Source organism: Crinia signifera, chromosome 6, assembly GCF_055691185.1.
Source record: "Crinia signifera chromosome 6, ASM5569118v1, whole genome shotgun sequence".
In the NCBI taxonomy this organism is placed as follows: Eukaryota; Metazoa; Chordata; class Amphibia; order Anura; family Myobatrachidae; genus Crinia; species Crinia signifera.
In genome coordinates this window covers 196520765-196537476 of record NC_139222.1, presented here as the reverse complement: position 1 = coordinate 196537476, position 16712 = coordinate 196520765, and the positions used below count along the sequence as shown (strand labels likewise).

Genomic DNA, 16712 nt, shown 5'->3' with positions numbered 1-16712 from the left:
TGAAAAAACCTCATAAAGAGTGTGAGCGCAGCAACAGTACCCCCCCTGTCTATAGATATCTATATATATATATATATATATATATATATATATATATAGATATAGATATAGATATAGAGGTTTGTAGAACCAGCACACTCAATCTTCCAAGAGACAACTATATATATATATGTAGAGGAGTAGGGCGGCACTCAGAATAGTGCAAGAATAAACCTTAAATGATGTAGACAATGCCCGGTGCCCTTCAAATGCTTGCAGCAGTTTGCTGGGCATACATGTACAGGGTTGTGAAGCGGCGGCACTCGGAAATAATAACAGGAGGCTCCTTGGATGCCAACGTTTCTGAGCCACAAAGGCTCCTTTATCAAGGTGCAGGAGCATCAGTGCTCCTTGATAAAGGAGCCTGTGTGGCTCAGAAACGTTGGCATCCAAGGAGCCTCCTGTTATTATTTCCGAGTGCCGCCGCTTCACAACCCTGTATATATTAGATATATCTATATCTATATATCTATCTATCTATATACATACACACACACACACACACACACACACACACATACATACGCACAATATTCAAATTACAGTATGTCAACACACATCCCTTAAAATTACGCAACATGCGTAAACGACTATACTGTAAGATTTCTGTATCACACCTCAACTACATTGAGAAAAGGGCACTGGGATGGGTCGAAGGGTACTGTTGAGAAGAAAGCAAACAATGGACCAATGGAGTCTTTAGGTGGTTAGCCCCCTATAATAACAATTATTATTATTTTAATAATGTTATCCATATAGCCCTTTTCTCCCATTAGAACTTAAAGATTCAATACTATTGTTTGCGATGGGTGCAGAGTGGAGCTGCTGCAGGGTTGCAATGCAGCATCCGTATTCGAGTCCCTCTGAAGCTGAAATCAGCCCAACCCGGATATACTGTACCCCTGTGTGCTTTACATTTTCATTTTAAATAACACACAGTAAACAAAATAAGCTAAACAGAAAAGAGATCTAAGCATTTGGGTTGTATTGTTTTAGGACAATTAGTAAAATGTTTATGTGAATCTGATCTTAATAGACTGCCTCTCCCATCCACTGAGGAAGTGACTTCCATAGAAATAGAGCCCTTGATCCCCAAAATTAACACCTTACAATGCCAACTCCAAAATTGTGATAATAATGTACCTGAGAAGTTTATTAAACACTGCCATATGCAAAGTGATATAAAAAAAACTAAATGCTATATAGTGGAAATAAATACAGTAATTCGAGGCAGCTGAAAGATTAAAGCAGACAAGTACAGTATGTCACACTACACTTCTATCATGGAACAGTCACCTGAAGTACAAATACTCAGCAAGGATCTGCGTAAAAGCACTATCACTATATTAAAAAAAACAGTTTCCCTTTGGGCTTACTGTACATCTGCTATAGATTGTGGTTAGAAAAAAATATGCCCAACGTTTCCCAGGATATCTTTCTAGCATAAAAGGCCCTGCGCGGTCCCCAAATACCACCCAGTGCAGTGAGAGAGACAAGTCTGACATGCAAGATCTTGCCCAAAAATGGACAAAGTCTCAGTGTGTCTCTGTGGCTGGCACACACATAGCAACTTGGTTTTGGGAACGTTCCCTAAGTAGAACTCAATTCAATTTTTTTTTTTATTTCCCCGTCAGTAAAATGCCGCCTATCAGTGGATACCATATCAATCAAGCTTTGTAGCAGACACAAGTGCCACACTGTTCTGAGAGTCTCTATGTCCTTGGGACCGGATCTAACAGGAAATGAAAAAACACTGTCCCGTCTTTTGTAACTCACTCATTTCTCTTTAAAAGGAATACTGCAAACTCTACACGTTTCAGACTCTATTTTCTCATTTATCCCCTGACTTCCAGACAATCCTCTCCAAAATAGCAGTGTGATCATTACTTAGCTGTGAGAACAGATTACCTAACCCTCCTAAATACCAATTTAAGGTGCCCATGCAGTCTGACAATGACAAATTCACTTCACAGACTATTCCCATCCCTGCAGCCAGAACTTACTTTCACAGTCTTGAACACAGACTTAGCTATGCCATATGTCTCAGAAGCTTGGCATAAAAATACAAATGCATCAGTTATTACACGAATAAAGGCCGATCATAAAATATAGGACTAAAAGTACGAAAGCTGACATTTTCCTATGTGGAAAGGTCAGAAAAAGGAAAGTGCATTGTTCAGTGCTGCCCTCATGCAGCAACGCAGCTGTTTAATGCTGCATTAGCAACTAACTATGGGGAACATGTCATTTTGGCAGAGCTCCAGGTTGGTTTCTCCTGCGTACTTCCCCTTCTATACCATCAAAGTGACCTATTTTGCCTAAAGAGGTGTTCAGCCACACAGCCGCAGGAAAAATGGGGCTGCCTGACGTTAGGGGAAATGCACTACAGTTGCTATGCATCTTTAGGATATGTCCTGAAATGAATAAGAGCTACAGAAGAGCTACATCTGCAAGTCCAACACTTGTATAGCAAGGACATTTTGTCATTCGGACCGCCCAGTCACTAGGTGGGGCACTAGGGGAATTCCAAACACCTGCCACTGCCCAGCTATACACACTTTAGTTAAATGTGCCAACATAAAATGTGAATGGTTAATCAAAGAACATACCTTTAAAATGCCTTTTCCACATGCCAGAAACTGGTTTATTAGACCAAGAATAATGCCACTGTATACCACCTTAAAATATAGGAGCAGATGTATGAAGCCTGGTGCAGAGAAAGTGGAAGCAGATAACAGATCAACCAATCAAATTCCACCTGTCATATTTCAAGCACAGCTGATTGGCTGGTGCGTTATCTCCTTTCACTATCCACTAGGCTTAATAGACCTGCCCGACAATGTGTTATATAGATTGTAATCTCCCCCACCTAACACAGGTTCCAATGTATGCAGTAGGTCAACCTCACATGGTTGACAGGGTAAAATGGTCGACAAGGTTGACAGGTATAAGGTGGACAGTGTGTAAGGTGGACATGTACATAAGGCAGGCATGGCAAAGGTTGAAACGTTTTTGGCGGGGTTCATGTTTTTCCAACTTTTGCTTGATTTACAGGATGTGTCATCTTCAGCTTTTGGGTTTTCACCCTCAGCCTGCTGCGACGAATCGCATACGCATGTGTCCATGGGGACACTATTCATGGAAAGTGTTGCGTTTGCTGCAAACAGAGGATAAGATGAACCAGAACAGATTTGTACTACTCAGATGGACAATGGATGAGAATAGTAACTTGCCCGTAGCGTGGTGAGTGTAGCAAACCCACATGGGTACACATTTTTAATGTTGACCCTACCCACTTGTCAGTCAGCCTTTTGACCCTGTTGACCTTAAGGATGCTGACAATTTGGTGAAGACCCAATAACTGTCTGACAGTGTAGATCTTTTATACCACGCCCATATTTTACCGCAAATTTTTTAAAACAAAAGTTATACATTGATTCTTTGTTTAACGAATGATAATGCCTATTTTCCCACCTAAGATCAGGCTGAACACACAGTAGCCTCTATCCCTCAAACATTCTAGCATCAAGATGTGATGTGTGTTCAGCCTTGCCTTGAGTGGGGAAACAAGCATTATCATTAAACACAGAATCAGATTTACAATATAACATCACTTTTTACATTCATTCTCCAAAGAAAAACAATCCGTGCCTTTAGAAAGTATTGTCATTGTCCTACCTGAGACATTCTGCGGTAATCAGCCACACTAACTATACCTGACCACTTACTAAATCACTCCAGGTTAGTTACGCAACGTATTTCTTGCTGTAATAGTCGTTACAATTAGCCATTGTTGAGCTGAAACAATGCTTCATATCTGGGAATACAAGTCCATTCACACTGCATCCAGCATACTGACACAGAAATCCCGACTCTGGCCAGTAGACCGACGGATGTTAACGCCGGAATCCCGATTAAAGGCATCACAAACATTAGCATACCTAGGCTTGTTCGGGTTTCAGTCAGGGGATCGAGGTTAGGTTTAGGCAGAATAGGAGAGGTTTGGGTTAGGGATGGCCATCTACCATCGATGATTCTAAATTATCGATGGGTTAGGGTGGATGTGGTATACTTTTGCCATCAGTGAGGGAGAACCAGATGGGTTTCCCTCCATCCATGGCACAGCAGAGCCAATGTTTTTGGTTTTATCAAGGTGCCAGTACACAGAGCATAACTCCACCCCTGGCAACCCTGAAGCTCCGCCCCATGTTCTGATTGGCCCAGTCAGCCACAGAAAATGGATGATCATCGATAGCTAAAACTATCAATGATCATCCAATCACATAGTTTACCCCCATCGATGGATGGATCAATGGCAACCATCTATGGTGACTACACTAATGGCCATCCCTAGAATGGGTTATGGACAAGCACTACACTAAGAAGATAGTTAGGGGTTAGGCACCTAGGAGGGGCTTAGAGTACTAGAATACCACTCAGGAGTTGAGATTCTGGGCGTTGGGATGCTGCAGTCAGCCGGCATCTCAAAACATCCCCATTCACTTGGATGTACCTCATTTAATGGAAGTGTGAACAACAACTTTTAAAATCACAGCTTTACCACAACAGTTTCCAGGCTTTTTTCTATGTGTAGCTAGACACAAAATGAGATCAGTAAAGAAATACATTAAACATTTTGTGTTTAAATCCCAGTTATCTAAGACTGAGAATTTGCCATAACGCAGAGTCTGTGTATAGTTTTTTTTGGTGGTGCGACCACAGTACAGGTGAGAAATGTCTTCATATTGGCAATGCATAGTGCATTACACCATACAGACTTTAGATCTAAGTCTGTGAATAATGCAAAAACAAAACGGTGCAGCTCTGCCTATTGTAACAACAGTATAAGGATGCTATGGAAACAGAGAGGAAGACATGAAATCTCTGCAGCAAATGGCTAGTGACAGGACATAGTTACATACAGGGAAGACGTGGAAGCTATTTTTATACAGGACATCCTTTTTAAATTAAAATGCAAAGAAAAGCAAAAACTAAACATATATAGCAATACCCATGGTCAGCTGGCAGCAAAAGGCAGTTTTTTTTATTTTTCAGGCAGAGGGTATTTTATTGGCATTCAGCATGTTACCATGTATGCTTAGAAATATGCCTGTGATTTGACATATGCCAAATCCACACAAATATATAACATCAACCAATTATTTCCTTTCATCATATTACTGAAAGGCATTTTTCACTTGTTATCGATTCATGTTAATCACTAGGGCAATAAGACTAGGGCAGATTATTAATTCTTTGGCATGTGCAACACCAAAAGAACCTAAGGCAGAATCAGCCATTTAGAATATGTGCAAAATAACATTTATCTTTATTAATATAGTTCACATAAAAGATTTATAAAGGAGGACCCTCCACTGACCCACCTGACCACAACAGTAAGGGATACATATGCCAAATACAATCATATTGTGGTGCCACTGGTGTCTAGTGACAAGGCGTAAAAGCGCTATAAAGGCAAGAATAGAGGACAGACAGATTCATACAGTGCTACTGGGCCCATAGCCTTACTTGGTAACTTTAGCAAACAATACCAGACATACAATGAAATAGCATCATTATGTATTCATTAGGCTCAGTAAAAAAAATGTTCTATCAAATTGCATGTTTCTTAAGGCCCTCATAGCCTATGCAATTCAACTGCAATTTGTGCTCTTTTCCTGTGAATGTGGCGATCAATTGCAGGAAGAGAGTCCAAATTGCACGTGAATGACAGGAGGTCCAAAGCGATGCCAAGACGTGTGCACTGGAGCCTCTGAGTCACAGCAGCTGGAGAACTAATCTGCAGGATTACTTCTGTACCGTGCAGGCTTGGCTGGGATCGCATTCAATATAATGCATGCATCCAGCCACCCAGAAAGTTCCCGGGTGGCTCAAGGGGGCATTATTTATTTACAGTTTCTTATATAGCGCAGCAGATTCCATTGCGCTTTACAATTGTAGACAGTGATAAAACAAACTACAGATGTAGCAGGCTACATCATTGCAGGGACTGCCCAGCCGCCGTGTTACTGGGAAGCACGTGCGCCCCAGTCCCTGTCGCCGGCACTCGCCAGTGAAAGGGATCTGGCTGGCGCCAGCCAAGGACGGATCCTGGTACATCTGTAGGTAACAACAGACAGACTTTGAGGTAAGAGGGCCCTGCTGCAATCTTAAAATCTATAGCAGGGCTGGGCAACACCGGCCCTCCAGATGTTGATGAACTACACATCCCAGCATGCCTTGCATCAGTTTCAGCATGGCCACATAGCAAAACTAATGCAAAGCATCCTGGGATGTGTAGTTCATCAACATCTGGAGGGCCGGTGTTGCCCAGCCCTGATCTATAGGGACAGAGGGGGTAACAACAAGTGCAGGCACCAGTAATAGCATAGCAGTCCCACCAAGTTGCAAGTCCACAATAAAAGCTATGGATAATACATGAGTGCCACTGAGGGTTATGCTTGTGGAACTTAAATAGGATAGGTATGCGACTTCTCTGAGGGGAGGACCTTTACATATATCTAATCCTACAAACGTGCAGAATATGCATTAAAAAAAGGACTGGATTGATTGTTTGGGTACTTGTTTAGTTTCACGGCGGCAGCATGGCCGTGCGCTACTTCCAGGTCTGTGTCCCTTTGCGGGGCTCGGTGGCTTGCTACACTATATAAAATCAACTCCATGCCAACGTGGATAGTGGGGGTATGAACTATCCACGATAGCATGTGTGGCGAGTGCAACCCAGAAGTAGCGCGCGGCCATGCTGCCACTGTGAAACTAAACAAGTGCCCTTTTTTGTTTATTGGTTTCCTTGTTTGTTTTTGTAAGATCAATGGCTGAAATTGATATATTATGTAAACAATAATAAAAAAAACAAGGTATTTGTTTCCTAGCCCATCCCGTTGATTGTATGCCTTAAGGCACTTAAGGCATACAATCAACGTGATGGAGCCGATTTTGTGTCAATCACCAGCTAATTTACATAGGTGACAATGTGAAATGGGCCAATATGGCCAATTTCACATTGAATATGGTTAAAAAGTATGTTTAATGCCCCCCCCCCCATTGTTAACGCCATCCCACCTATTCATACCCCTACTATCCACGTCGGCGTGGAGTTGATTTTATATAGTGTGGCGAGCGCAGCGAGCCACCGAGCCCCGCTGATACCTGTGAAGCCCGCGCGGGGACACGGATACCTGTGAAGGTATCCGCGTCCGCTCGCCACGCTTCAGGCTCGCCACACTATATAAATTCAACTCCACGCCGACGTGGATAGTAGGGGTATGAAAAGGTCGGAGGACGCGTACCGCCGCCCCTCGCGGGCCCGCTGCGATTCAGGTTGGCGTCAATAGTGGGGTGGCGTTAACAATGGGGGGGGATTTGAAACATGAGGGGGGGGTTTGGTATTAAAATGGGGGGTTTTGGGGATTTTTACTTTGAAATCAATGTAAAATCGGGTCTCAGGGACCATTTTACATTGATTCCAAATTAAAAATCGGGTCAATCTCATCGCATGCGATTTGGTTGGCATGCGATGTGATCGACCCAATTTTTCCGACCCGATGGATACAATCAAAATCGGTGGCGCCGTGCTAGGAAACAAGTACCAAAAACTATTTGAATGATATAAAATAATGAGGCCAATCACTACAGTGAATAATCTAGGACTAGCATATCATGTATTTATTTCTGTACTCTGTGAAGGCAGCAGGTATACTAATCCCTGAGAACCATGAAATAGACAGCCAAACACTGAGTTCGTCCAGGACTATATACACCTCTGCTGCACACACAGCAGAAATATTGAGAGGGATTCTTTTTCCATGCGCATTTCTGAGGCAAGTGGTTTTCCCTGGAAAGGTAGAGACACAGAATGCGATTGAGAAAATGTACTTTGGCCTTCGGGATGTGACGGATTTATCCTCACCTGGCATCAGCCTCACTGTAATATTCTCTCGCTACAATATCTTCAAACAGCTCTCCGCCTGTGACCCTGAGAGACAGAAAGAAAAAAGACATTTGAGAAATGGGTGGGATAACAAAAAAAAAGAAAAAGGCAGCAAAGCTGGGAGCCTAAGGGGAGCCTGTGGCAGAGCATTCCCTCTCTCTAAAAGACCTGCAGGCCAGGAAGGGTCAATTGGCGCTGTGTTAAGAGCAACTCTCAGAAACTGCAAGCTGACTGATAGCAGGCACAGTGACTCAGACTAGGCATTAACTACCCATGAGGGACCCTTAACATTTCCAAGCAGACAAACAAACATAATGTATCCCATTAGGAGGAGGGAGGGTAGAAATTATTGTGCCTTTCGCTGTAAACATGAAACATTTCTGGATGGTCTTTTTTTTTGTTGAAATAAAACAGATTTCAAAGCAGACGTTCTGAATCTTTTTTCAGACCATCTCCTACTGTAAAACATAAATTATAAGACACTATGCTCCATGGATATAATGAAGGGCAAATACTTTTATTGTGGACACAGAACTCTGATTATATATTAGGGGTAAAGGGATCAGCAACCAACATTATATACAAGTCAAACTAATACAAAGGGAATTGCTCATATGAGGTAATGCTTAAAACAAGTTAGTTTCACCCTATGCCAGAGGTTGCCAAATGTTGTCCCTCAAGCCAGCCTAATGATGTAGGTTTTAAACATCCCTTCTCTCTGTGCCAGGTCCTGTGCAACAAGGTTAGGGCCAGAAGTTGATCATACAGATGGAGCTGCTCTCATTTGAGCTGCTACTGGCGATTCCATTGCCAACTGCTGTCCTCCGACAGAAGGGTGGCGCGAGTGCATCGTTCTGTCGGAGCGCTCCACCAAGTCTCCCCACCCACCAGCAGCAGCCTGCCCCGCTCCTTGCCTGTCTCCCTGAAGCGGAGACAGGCAAGGAGGCCACCGATCACTGCTTCCCGACGCTTTGCTGAAGGGGACGCTACATCTGTATGGGTGCGCTAATTGCAATTTGATGTGATGTTGACACCACCCTAGTTACTCCCTACGCAGGGAGTAACTAGGGTGGTGAGGTGGTAGGGGACTTTTTTTGTAGTTCTGTTGTGATTTGTAAACAAATAAAGACAAAATCACACCCACATATACAAGTGTTGCATAAGAAATCAAATCAGTGCAGTCTCGGGATGTGTTCTTGCCTCGCATCACATTGTGAGTAAGATGACAAAAAAATGGAAAAAGATGCTACAGGTATACTGCTCAGCACAGCTCATTCCCACCAGACAACTCTACACCTAGCCTCAGTACGCCGTACAGAGGGACACATCTGTATATCCACATTTCAGTAAAGAAAAGTATGTATTTTACTTAGGGGAAAGCATTTATAAAAGAATTGTGTAAAAATGTAAGCAGGGCTGTATATGTGATAAAAATGGTCTCCATCTCCAAAGTGTGCCAGGAGCCAGGCAGCTAAATATGGACTGCAGGCACGTCACTTGCTTTGCTGGAGGCTTTCTATATACAGGATGCACCTTTTTCCTGGTTACTTAAAATTACATTTGGCTCCTAGATTTGTCTGGCTGGCTCCCAGCTTTTACAGAATATTGGCCTGTCCCTTACTTACAGAATATAATGCCTGGGCATAACAGTGGTAAATTAGGAACTATACAAAAACTGGAATGATCTGAATGGTTTATAAATGCACCTAGAAAAATGCAGAAAAAGGAAAAAAACTCAGTAAGGTAAAAGCAAAGGCAAAACCTTGTCCTAGCTTCAACAGAGCATTGATTAACATGCCCCAAATGTTCCCTGCAGCATGGCAGACAATGTACAGGGGATAGAAAAGGATTCCACATATTGTTTTATTGTGTTACATCATGGAAGCAAAATTGACCTATATAGGATATCTTCCCTTACTCTGATCAAGACAAAATATATTTTTTAACAAATATATGTAATATATAAAAACAATAAAAACTAATGAGAAGACTATAAATAATTGGTTACTTAAGTATTTACTCCTATTGTTTTAATACTTGGGTAGAAGCAACATTAGCTTCAATTACAGAAGAAGAGTGTATTGGGATGAGCTTCAGGCAAAGTCTTCATCTAGACAATGTAATTATCAGCCATTCTTCCTTGCATCATTAATCAGGTTCCATTGAACTGAATGTGGATTATTGGTAAAAAGCAAGTTACAAACCAAGATTGAAACAGGCTTTGATTCAGTCACTCTAGGACAGGAGTCCTTAAACTATTTTGCTCTGGGACCCCATCAGACAATAAAAATAATGACAGGACCCCAGCAAGTATCTGTAGAAGGTCATCACATCACATGTGTGGTCAGCAGACAGCACATACATGGCAGCTTTGTGGAGGAACAAAATGATGGGAGGTGTCTAAAATAACAGACAATTCTTGGAGTCGTGACCCCATGTTGAGAAGGTTGGGACCCACAGTTTGAGAACCGCTGCTCTAGGATATTTATGGTTTTGGTTCTAGGATGCACGTGTTGTATACTTTGTATCAGAGAATGCAACTCTAAGATTCAAGGTTTCTTTCCACATTACATAATTGTTTGTTATAAGATCGGTCTTCTTACTACTGCCACACACCTGGTACCATATGGGTAAAGCTGCGAGTCAGCATATTTGTTTTCTACAGAAGATAAAAGGCCGAACATAACAGCCTGATAGTGAGGATATTTCAGCAACTTAACCACAAGATTTATTAAAATATATATTTTTTAAAGTGAAACGGACCAAAGATATTGACCATGGGACCAAGTATTGAGGCCAAAATGTTCAACCTTAATCCTATTCCTTTGTAAACTCTTTTTTCACCTGTAATAAATGTCTCCTACATGTGGCTAAGTGACATTACGTGCTTGTTTTCTTAAGTTTTTCCTTCTTCTGCCATCTCCAAACAGTGCTTATTGGTAAAGTTCTCAGTCTATAACAGATTCAACACTTCAAAAATCTCCCTTCTCTACCATCTAAAATCTAAAGGTGCCGATACATAAGGCGAGCTGGAAAACGTTAACTGTCGATAGCTCTCAAGGACTGGAGTTGGCTACCCCTGACCTAGACAGTGTCTGTGAGCTATACCATATTTGGAAGCAAAGGGGTCAGAGCTAAAGAAAAAAAATAGGATCTTAATATCTACCGGTAAATCCTTTTCATGTAGTCCTTATGGGATACTGGGATCGTCTCAAGACATTGGGTATTAGAGGCTATCCGAAGGAGACAGGCACATCTATAACTTTGAACTGAGTGTACTGGCTCCTCCGTTCAGATTCCCCGCCCACAAACCAGTTAAGGTAAAAATGTGCCCGAAGGAGGATGAATATACGAGAGGAATGATATATGTCACTATGTAAATACATGTGTGAATCATGTGGTGAGATTTATACCAGCACACCCGCATACAACCAAAATAAAAAAATTAACAATGAGGCCACCAAAAAATGGTGGACTTTTTAACAAACAGACTAAGTATCTGTGCGAGACCCCGCACTGAGCAGGTGCCCAGTATCCCATAAGGACTACGTGAAAAGGCTTTACCGGTAGGTATTGAAATTCTATTTTCACTAACGTCCTATGGGATACTGGGATCGTCTCAAGACATTGGGGATGTCCCAAAGCTTCCAGAAGAAGCGGGAACGTGCGGAGACTGCTGCAGTACCGACCACTCAAACTGGGTATCCTCTTTGGTCAGGGCGTCAAATCTCTACGAAACTATGCTGACCCGACCAAGTTGCAGCTCTACAGAGCTGTAAGGCAGAAACACCCCGATCAGCTGCCCAGGATGCGCCCACTGACCTAGTGGAATGCGCCTTCAATCCTGAAGGTGTAGGCAAGCCCGCTACCACATAAGCCTGTTGTACCGTTGCTCGAATCCAACGTGCAATGGACTGTTTTGATGCCAGGCGACCCTTCTTCTGTGCATCGTAGAGCACAAAGAGGAGGTCCATCTTGTGAACTCTCGCTGTTCTCTGGACGTATACACACAGAGCCCGAACCACGTCCAAGGACTCTGGCATATTTGGAGAATTTGAACCAGAAGGAACCACAAGAGGTTGGTTCAGATGAAATGAAGAGATCACTTTAGGGAGGAACTGCAGGTTTGTTCTCAACTCCGCCCTGTCTTTGTGAAAAATGAAGTAGTAACTCTTACAAGACAGAGTCCCTAACTCAGAGACTCTACAAGCCAAGGCCAACACCAAAAAAACCACAGTTTTCCAGGTGAGGTTCTTCACGTCCACCAATGCTAAAGATTTAAACCAGGACGATTGTAAGATAGTTAAAACTACGTCCAAGCTCCACGGTGCTGTAAGTGGTACAAAAGGAGGCTGAATATAAAGGACTCCTTGGAGGACCTCTAGTAAGTCTGTACCTCCAAGTAAGCTAGCCAATTTCTTCTGGAAGAGAATTGACAGGGACGAAATCTGGACCATTAAAAAGCCCAAGCGTAGGCCCAAATCCAAACTGGCCTGCAGGAATCTGAGAAACCTATCCAGGTTAAATTACGCTGGCGGAAATCCTTTCTTCTCACACCACCCTACATACTTTCTCCAAATTTGGTGGTAGTGGGTCGCTGTTACCGGTCTCCGGGCTTTAGTCATTGTGGTTATGACTGATGCGTGGAGGCCCTTATGAGCTAGAATCTGCCGCTCAACCTCCAGGCCGTTAAACAAAGCCGCCCTAAATCCTGGTAGACGCAGGGCCCTTGAGTGAGCAGATCATTTCTTAGAGGCAGACGCCATGGATTCTCCACCAATAGGGCCTGAAGATACACGTACCACATCCTCCTTGGCCAATCTGGCACCACCAGAATGGCTTCCACTCTTTGATTTTGCATTATTTTGAGAACCTTTGCCAGCAGTGGAAGTGGTGGAAAACGGTAAACCAGTCTGAAGGACCATGCCGTCGTCAGAGCATCCACGGCCTCCACCCGAGGATCTCTGGCTCTCGAGCAGTATTAGGCGATCTTGTTGAACTTGGAAGCCATGAGATCTATTTCTGGTCGATCCACAATGCTTGCAAACACTTGGGGGTTGAGACCAGTTGTCCACCCCGGGATGAAAATGGCTGAGATTGCCATCACATGTACTGTAGTTCTGCCCAGGACAGAATCTTGGAGACATCCCTCATGCAAGACCTGCTTTTCGTTCCGCCTTGGCGGTTGACATATGGGGGGGGCTATGTGCTGTACTATTATTTGGGTGGGGAGGACCTATGAAATTTATATGGGGAGCCTATGTGCTGTACTATTATCTGAGTGGGGGGACCTATGTAATGTATTATATTAGGGGGGCATAGTACTATGCTGTACTATTATCTGAGTGGGGGACCTATGGAACGTATTATATGGGGGGGGCCTATGTGCTGTACTATTATTTGGGTGGGGAGGACCTATGTAATGTATTATATGGGGGGCGGCATATGTGCTCTACTATTATCTGAGTGGGGGCACCTATGTAATGTATTTTATGGGGGGTCCTATGTGCTGTACTGTTATCTGGGTGGGGAGGACCTATGCAATGTATATGTGCTATACTATTATCTGAGTGGGGGACCTATGTAAATGTATTGTATGGGGGGGGCTATGTGCTGTACTATTATCTGGGTGGGGAGGACCTATGTGCTGTATTATATGTGGGGGGGGCTATGTGCTGTACTATTATCTGAATGGGGGGGGCCTATGTGCTGTACAATTATCTGTGTGTGGAGGACCTATGTGCTGTATTATCTGGGGGGCTACAGTATTTGCTGTATTATTATCTGTGAGACCTATGTGCATTATTATCAGGGTGGGAGATATACAGATCCGATGTCACACACCTGCAATTTTGGGATACTTTCGCCCGATTATCGGCCCAAAGTGCCGAAATCGGATGAAATTGGCCCAACATGGCATAGTGTATAGCCACTCCTCTCTGGTCAAGTGGCCACACCCCTTCAAAAAGACCATGTCCCTTGGTAGGCCCTGTGAGTGCACTTCCCTGGTGGGCCCTTCATGCCCCAGTCCCAGCTAGCCCCTAGCATCCAGTCTGTGACTGGGGGCCTTGCACGGTCCCTGTGCAGGTACACCACGACTGCCACTATCTTGCTGCACAATGCACTGGGGGTACCCCACTGTGGGGTCCCTGGTATGTACTCACCACTGATGTCTTCGGACTGAGTCAGGAATGTGCTGTATGTTGGGGGGGTGTAACGCTGCAGCGCAATGCCCGCAATGACAATCACCCTCTCAGGACAGTGGTCCTGCAGCAGGGACAGCTCGGTACCTTAAGAGGCCTGCAACTTAACCCTTCTCCTGACTTCCCACGAAGCAGGAATGCTGTGAAGTGCAACACAGCAAACCCAAAATAATAAAATAAATAAAACTGAAGACAAACTCTCTGGAGCTCCAGCAGTGTGCATCTTCTCCTGAGGGCACATTTTTCTAAACAGGTTAGTGGGCGGGGAATCAGAGGGGAGGAGCCAGTACACCAAGTTTAAAGTTATAGATGTGCCTGTCTCCTGCGGATACCCTCTAATACCCAATGTCTTGAGACGATCCCAGTATCCCCATAGGACGTTAGTGAAAAAAAATATATTGCTATATAGCAAGATAGAAATAAATGTATTATGTAAAGAAACGAACTTTAAAATAAATCTTATTTTATGAAAAGCACATTTTGGCTCAGGACAGGTTCAGGAACTGGTTCCTGATTATGTCATTTAATGAGAGCTTTAATTAAAGGTTCAGAAACGGAGTTCCTGCTAGTTCCTGTAGAAAAACTGACAATATCGTAAGTGAGTAGCAAACAAAATACTTACAGGTCAAAAACAAGATAGTGAAAACCCTCTTCGGAAATACTTTCATGGAGGCGCACTGCAAGAAAAAAAATGTTTAAGTAACCAGATTATCAAATACTTCCATATACATAATATATAATTGACAAAGCAAACAATACACTGAACTCCAGTAATATATCATTATTGTAATATTCATATTATCAAAAGTTTGTTAAATCACACAACTGTAAATCTCCTTAAAGGTAAAGGTTTACAACCGTAGACAGATTTTTTTAATGTAGTGTTTTTGGCGGCTGCCTTATTATTTAAATCTTAATTAAAAAAAAAAAGGCACTCAGGATTAACGGATTAGAAAATGTATTTATAGTTGAAGAACTTGTGAGGACCACATACTGTATGCAGTGATATCAGCAAATTGGCAATGTGCTGCACCAAATACAGAGCCATGAATCAGAATGATCCAAATGGAATTTACAGCCTTGTTTTCAAGCATGTCCAAGAACATGGTCAGCCAATGACTTTGTGATCTGCCATGTGCGATACAGCGCATTTGGCTCTCAAGCGTGTGAGACTTAAGTGGAAACGGATCCTGTTGTACCAGCTCAAGCTGCAGTTAATGGTTTCCAAAATTAAATGTAATATGGACAACCCTGAGTGATAACAACTGTCTGTCTGCTTAGCTCTACTGTAATAAATGAGTAAGGGTCAAATGGAGAGGACAATTAGAGAGAAGTGAGTAAAAACCAAATACTGGAACTCAAAAGGGAATACAATTTTATATACAGGTTGAGTATCCCTTATCCAAAATGCTCGGGACCAGGAGAATTTTGGATAATGGATTATTCTGTATTTCGGAATATTTTAATATTTCAATGATGTATTTTGAAGTAGATTGTATTTATGCTGTATAAACACATCAACCACATAAAATGCACACACATATATTTTATTTGTTCATAAAACAAGGTTCCAAAACATGAAACAAAATTTGTGTACTATCTCAGATATTGAATTTGAATGCCAAGCAATAATTTTCTTGTACATATATATAGTACCAGTTACATATTATGTCCTGAGTAGTGCTGTTACAGTTGTCCCCAGTGAGTTTTTAGCCAAAAAAAAAATAATTTTCACTTTCTGGCATGTATGGTGTTAGGAATAATAATATATATATTTTACGCACACTTAGATACATAGATAGTCCATATGAATCTTTAAAGAAAATGTTCAGCAAAAAAAAAAAATTGCAGTCAGACTCAGGAGGAGCCAGCTCTCAATGAGGCCTTTTTTAAATGTCTGCTTGTAAGTAAGTGCAACATGAAGGGAGTCATCATCTGGCATCAGAAGGGGCCATTCAGGAAAAGTAGCAGTAGAGCACGAAGGGGAAGGAGAGGAGCATTGAGAACAGAATCTTGTTGGGGTCCTGTAACAATTTTTATTGTCTGACTAGATCCCGGGGAAAAAAAATGGTCTGAGAATCCCTGCCTTAAGGCCCATACACACGCGGCAATTTTGAGCTGAACGCAGCTCCATTTTGATGTTTTAGCTCAAAAGCCGCCCAGCATGTACGGATTAGCGCTGATTGTGTACTCCCCCCGCATCATCACCGGCGGCTGCCGCTCATCTGCTAGTATTACCTGTAACACACGAGTGGCATTTAAGATATTGTTCTAAAACTTATGAGAAATAAAACATGCTACAGGTTTTAAGAAGTCTTCTTAATTACGTTTGGATAAGGAAGCATCCTTAGTTCTACTGACATTATAACAAAGACAGTATTTATAACATGCCCAGTGCACATAAAGGGACATACAAGTCTATATGGATGCATCTTAAGCCAAAGAAGCTATGTGAGTTAGATGCTGCCTGTTCCAGCTCAAGTTTTATCCTCCGTTCTAAAAGAAACCAGAATTCAGAT

General features: G+C 42.6%; 1 protein-coding gene across 33 annotated transcripts in view; it reads right to left on the bottom strand.

Moving 5' to 3' along the window:
• Positions 1-16712, bottom strand: part of CAMK2G (calcium/calmodulin dependent protein kinase II gamma) — a 231439-nt gene that overhangs the window by 81804 nt on the left and 132923 nt on the right. For all 33 annotated transcript variants that reach the window (XM_083148536.1, XM_083148533.1, XM_083148534.1 and 30 more), the window contains exons 4-5: positions 14816-14870; positions 7970-8035 (exon numbers count right to left, since the gene is read on the bottom strand). In XM_083148536.1, the coding sequence (XP_083004662.1) occupies positions 7970-8035; positions 14816-14870 (121 nt within the window). The remainder of the gene's footprint in view (positions 1-7969; positions 8036-14815; positions 14871-16712) is intronic.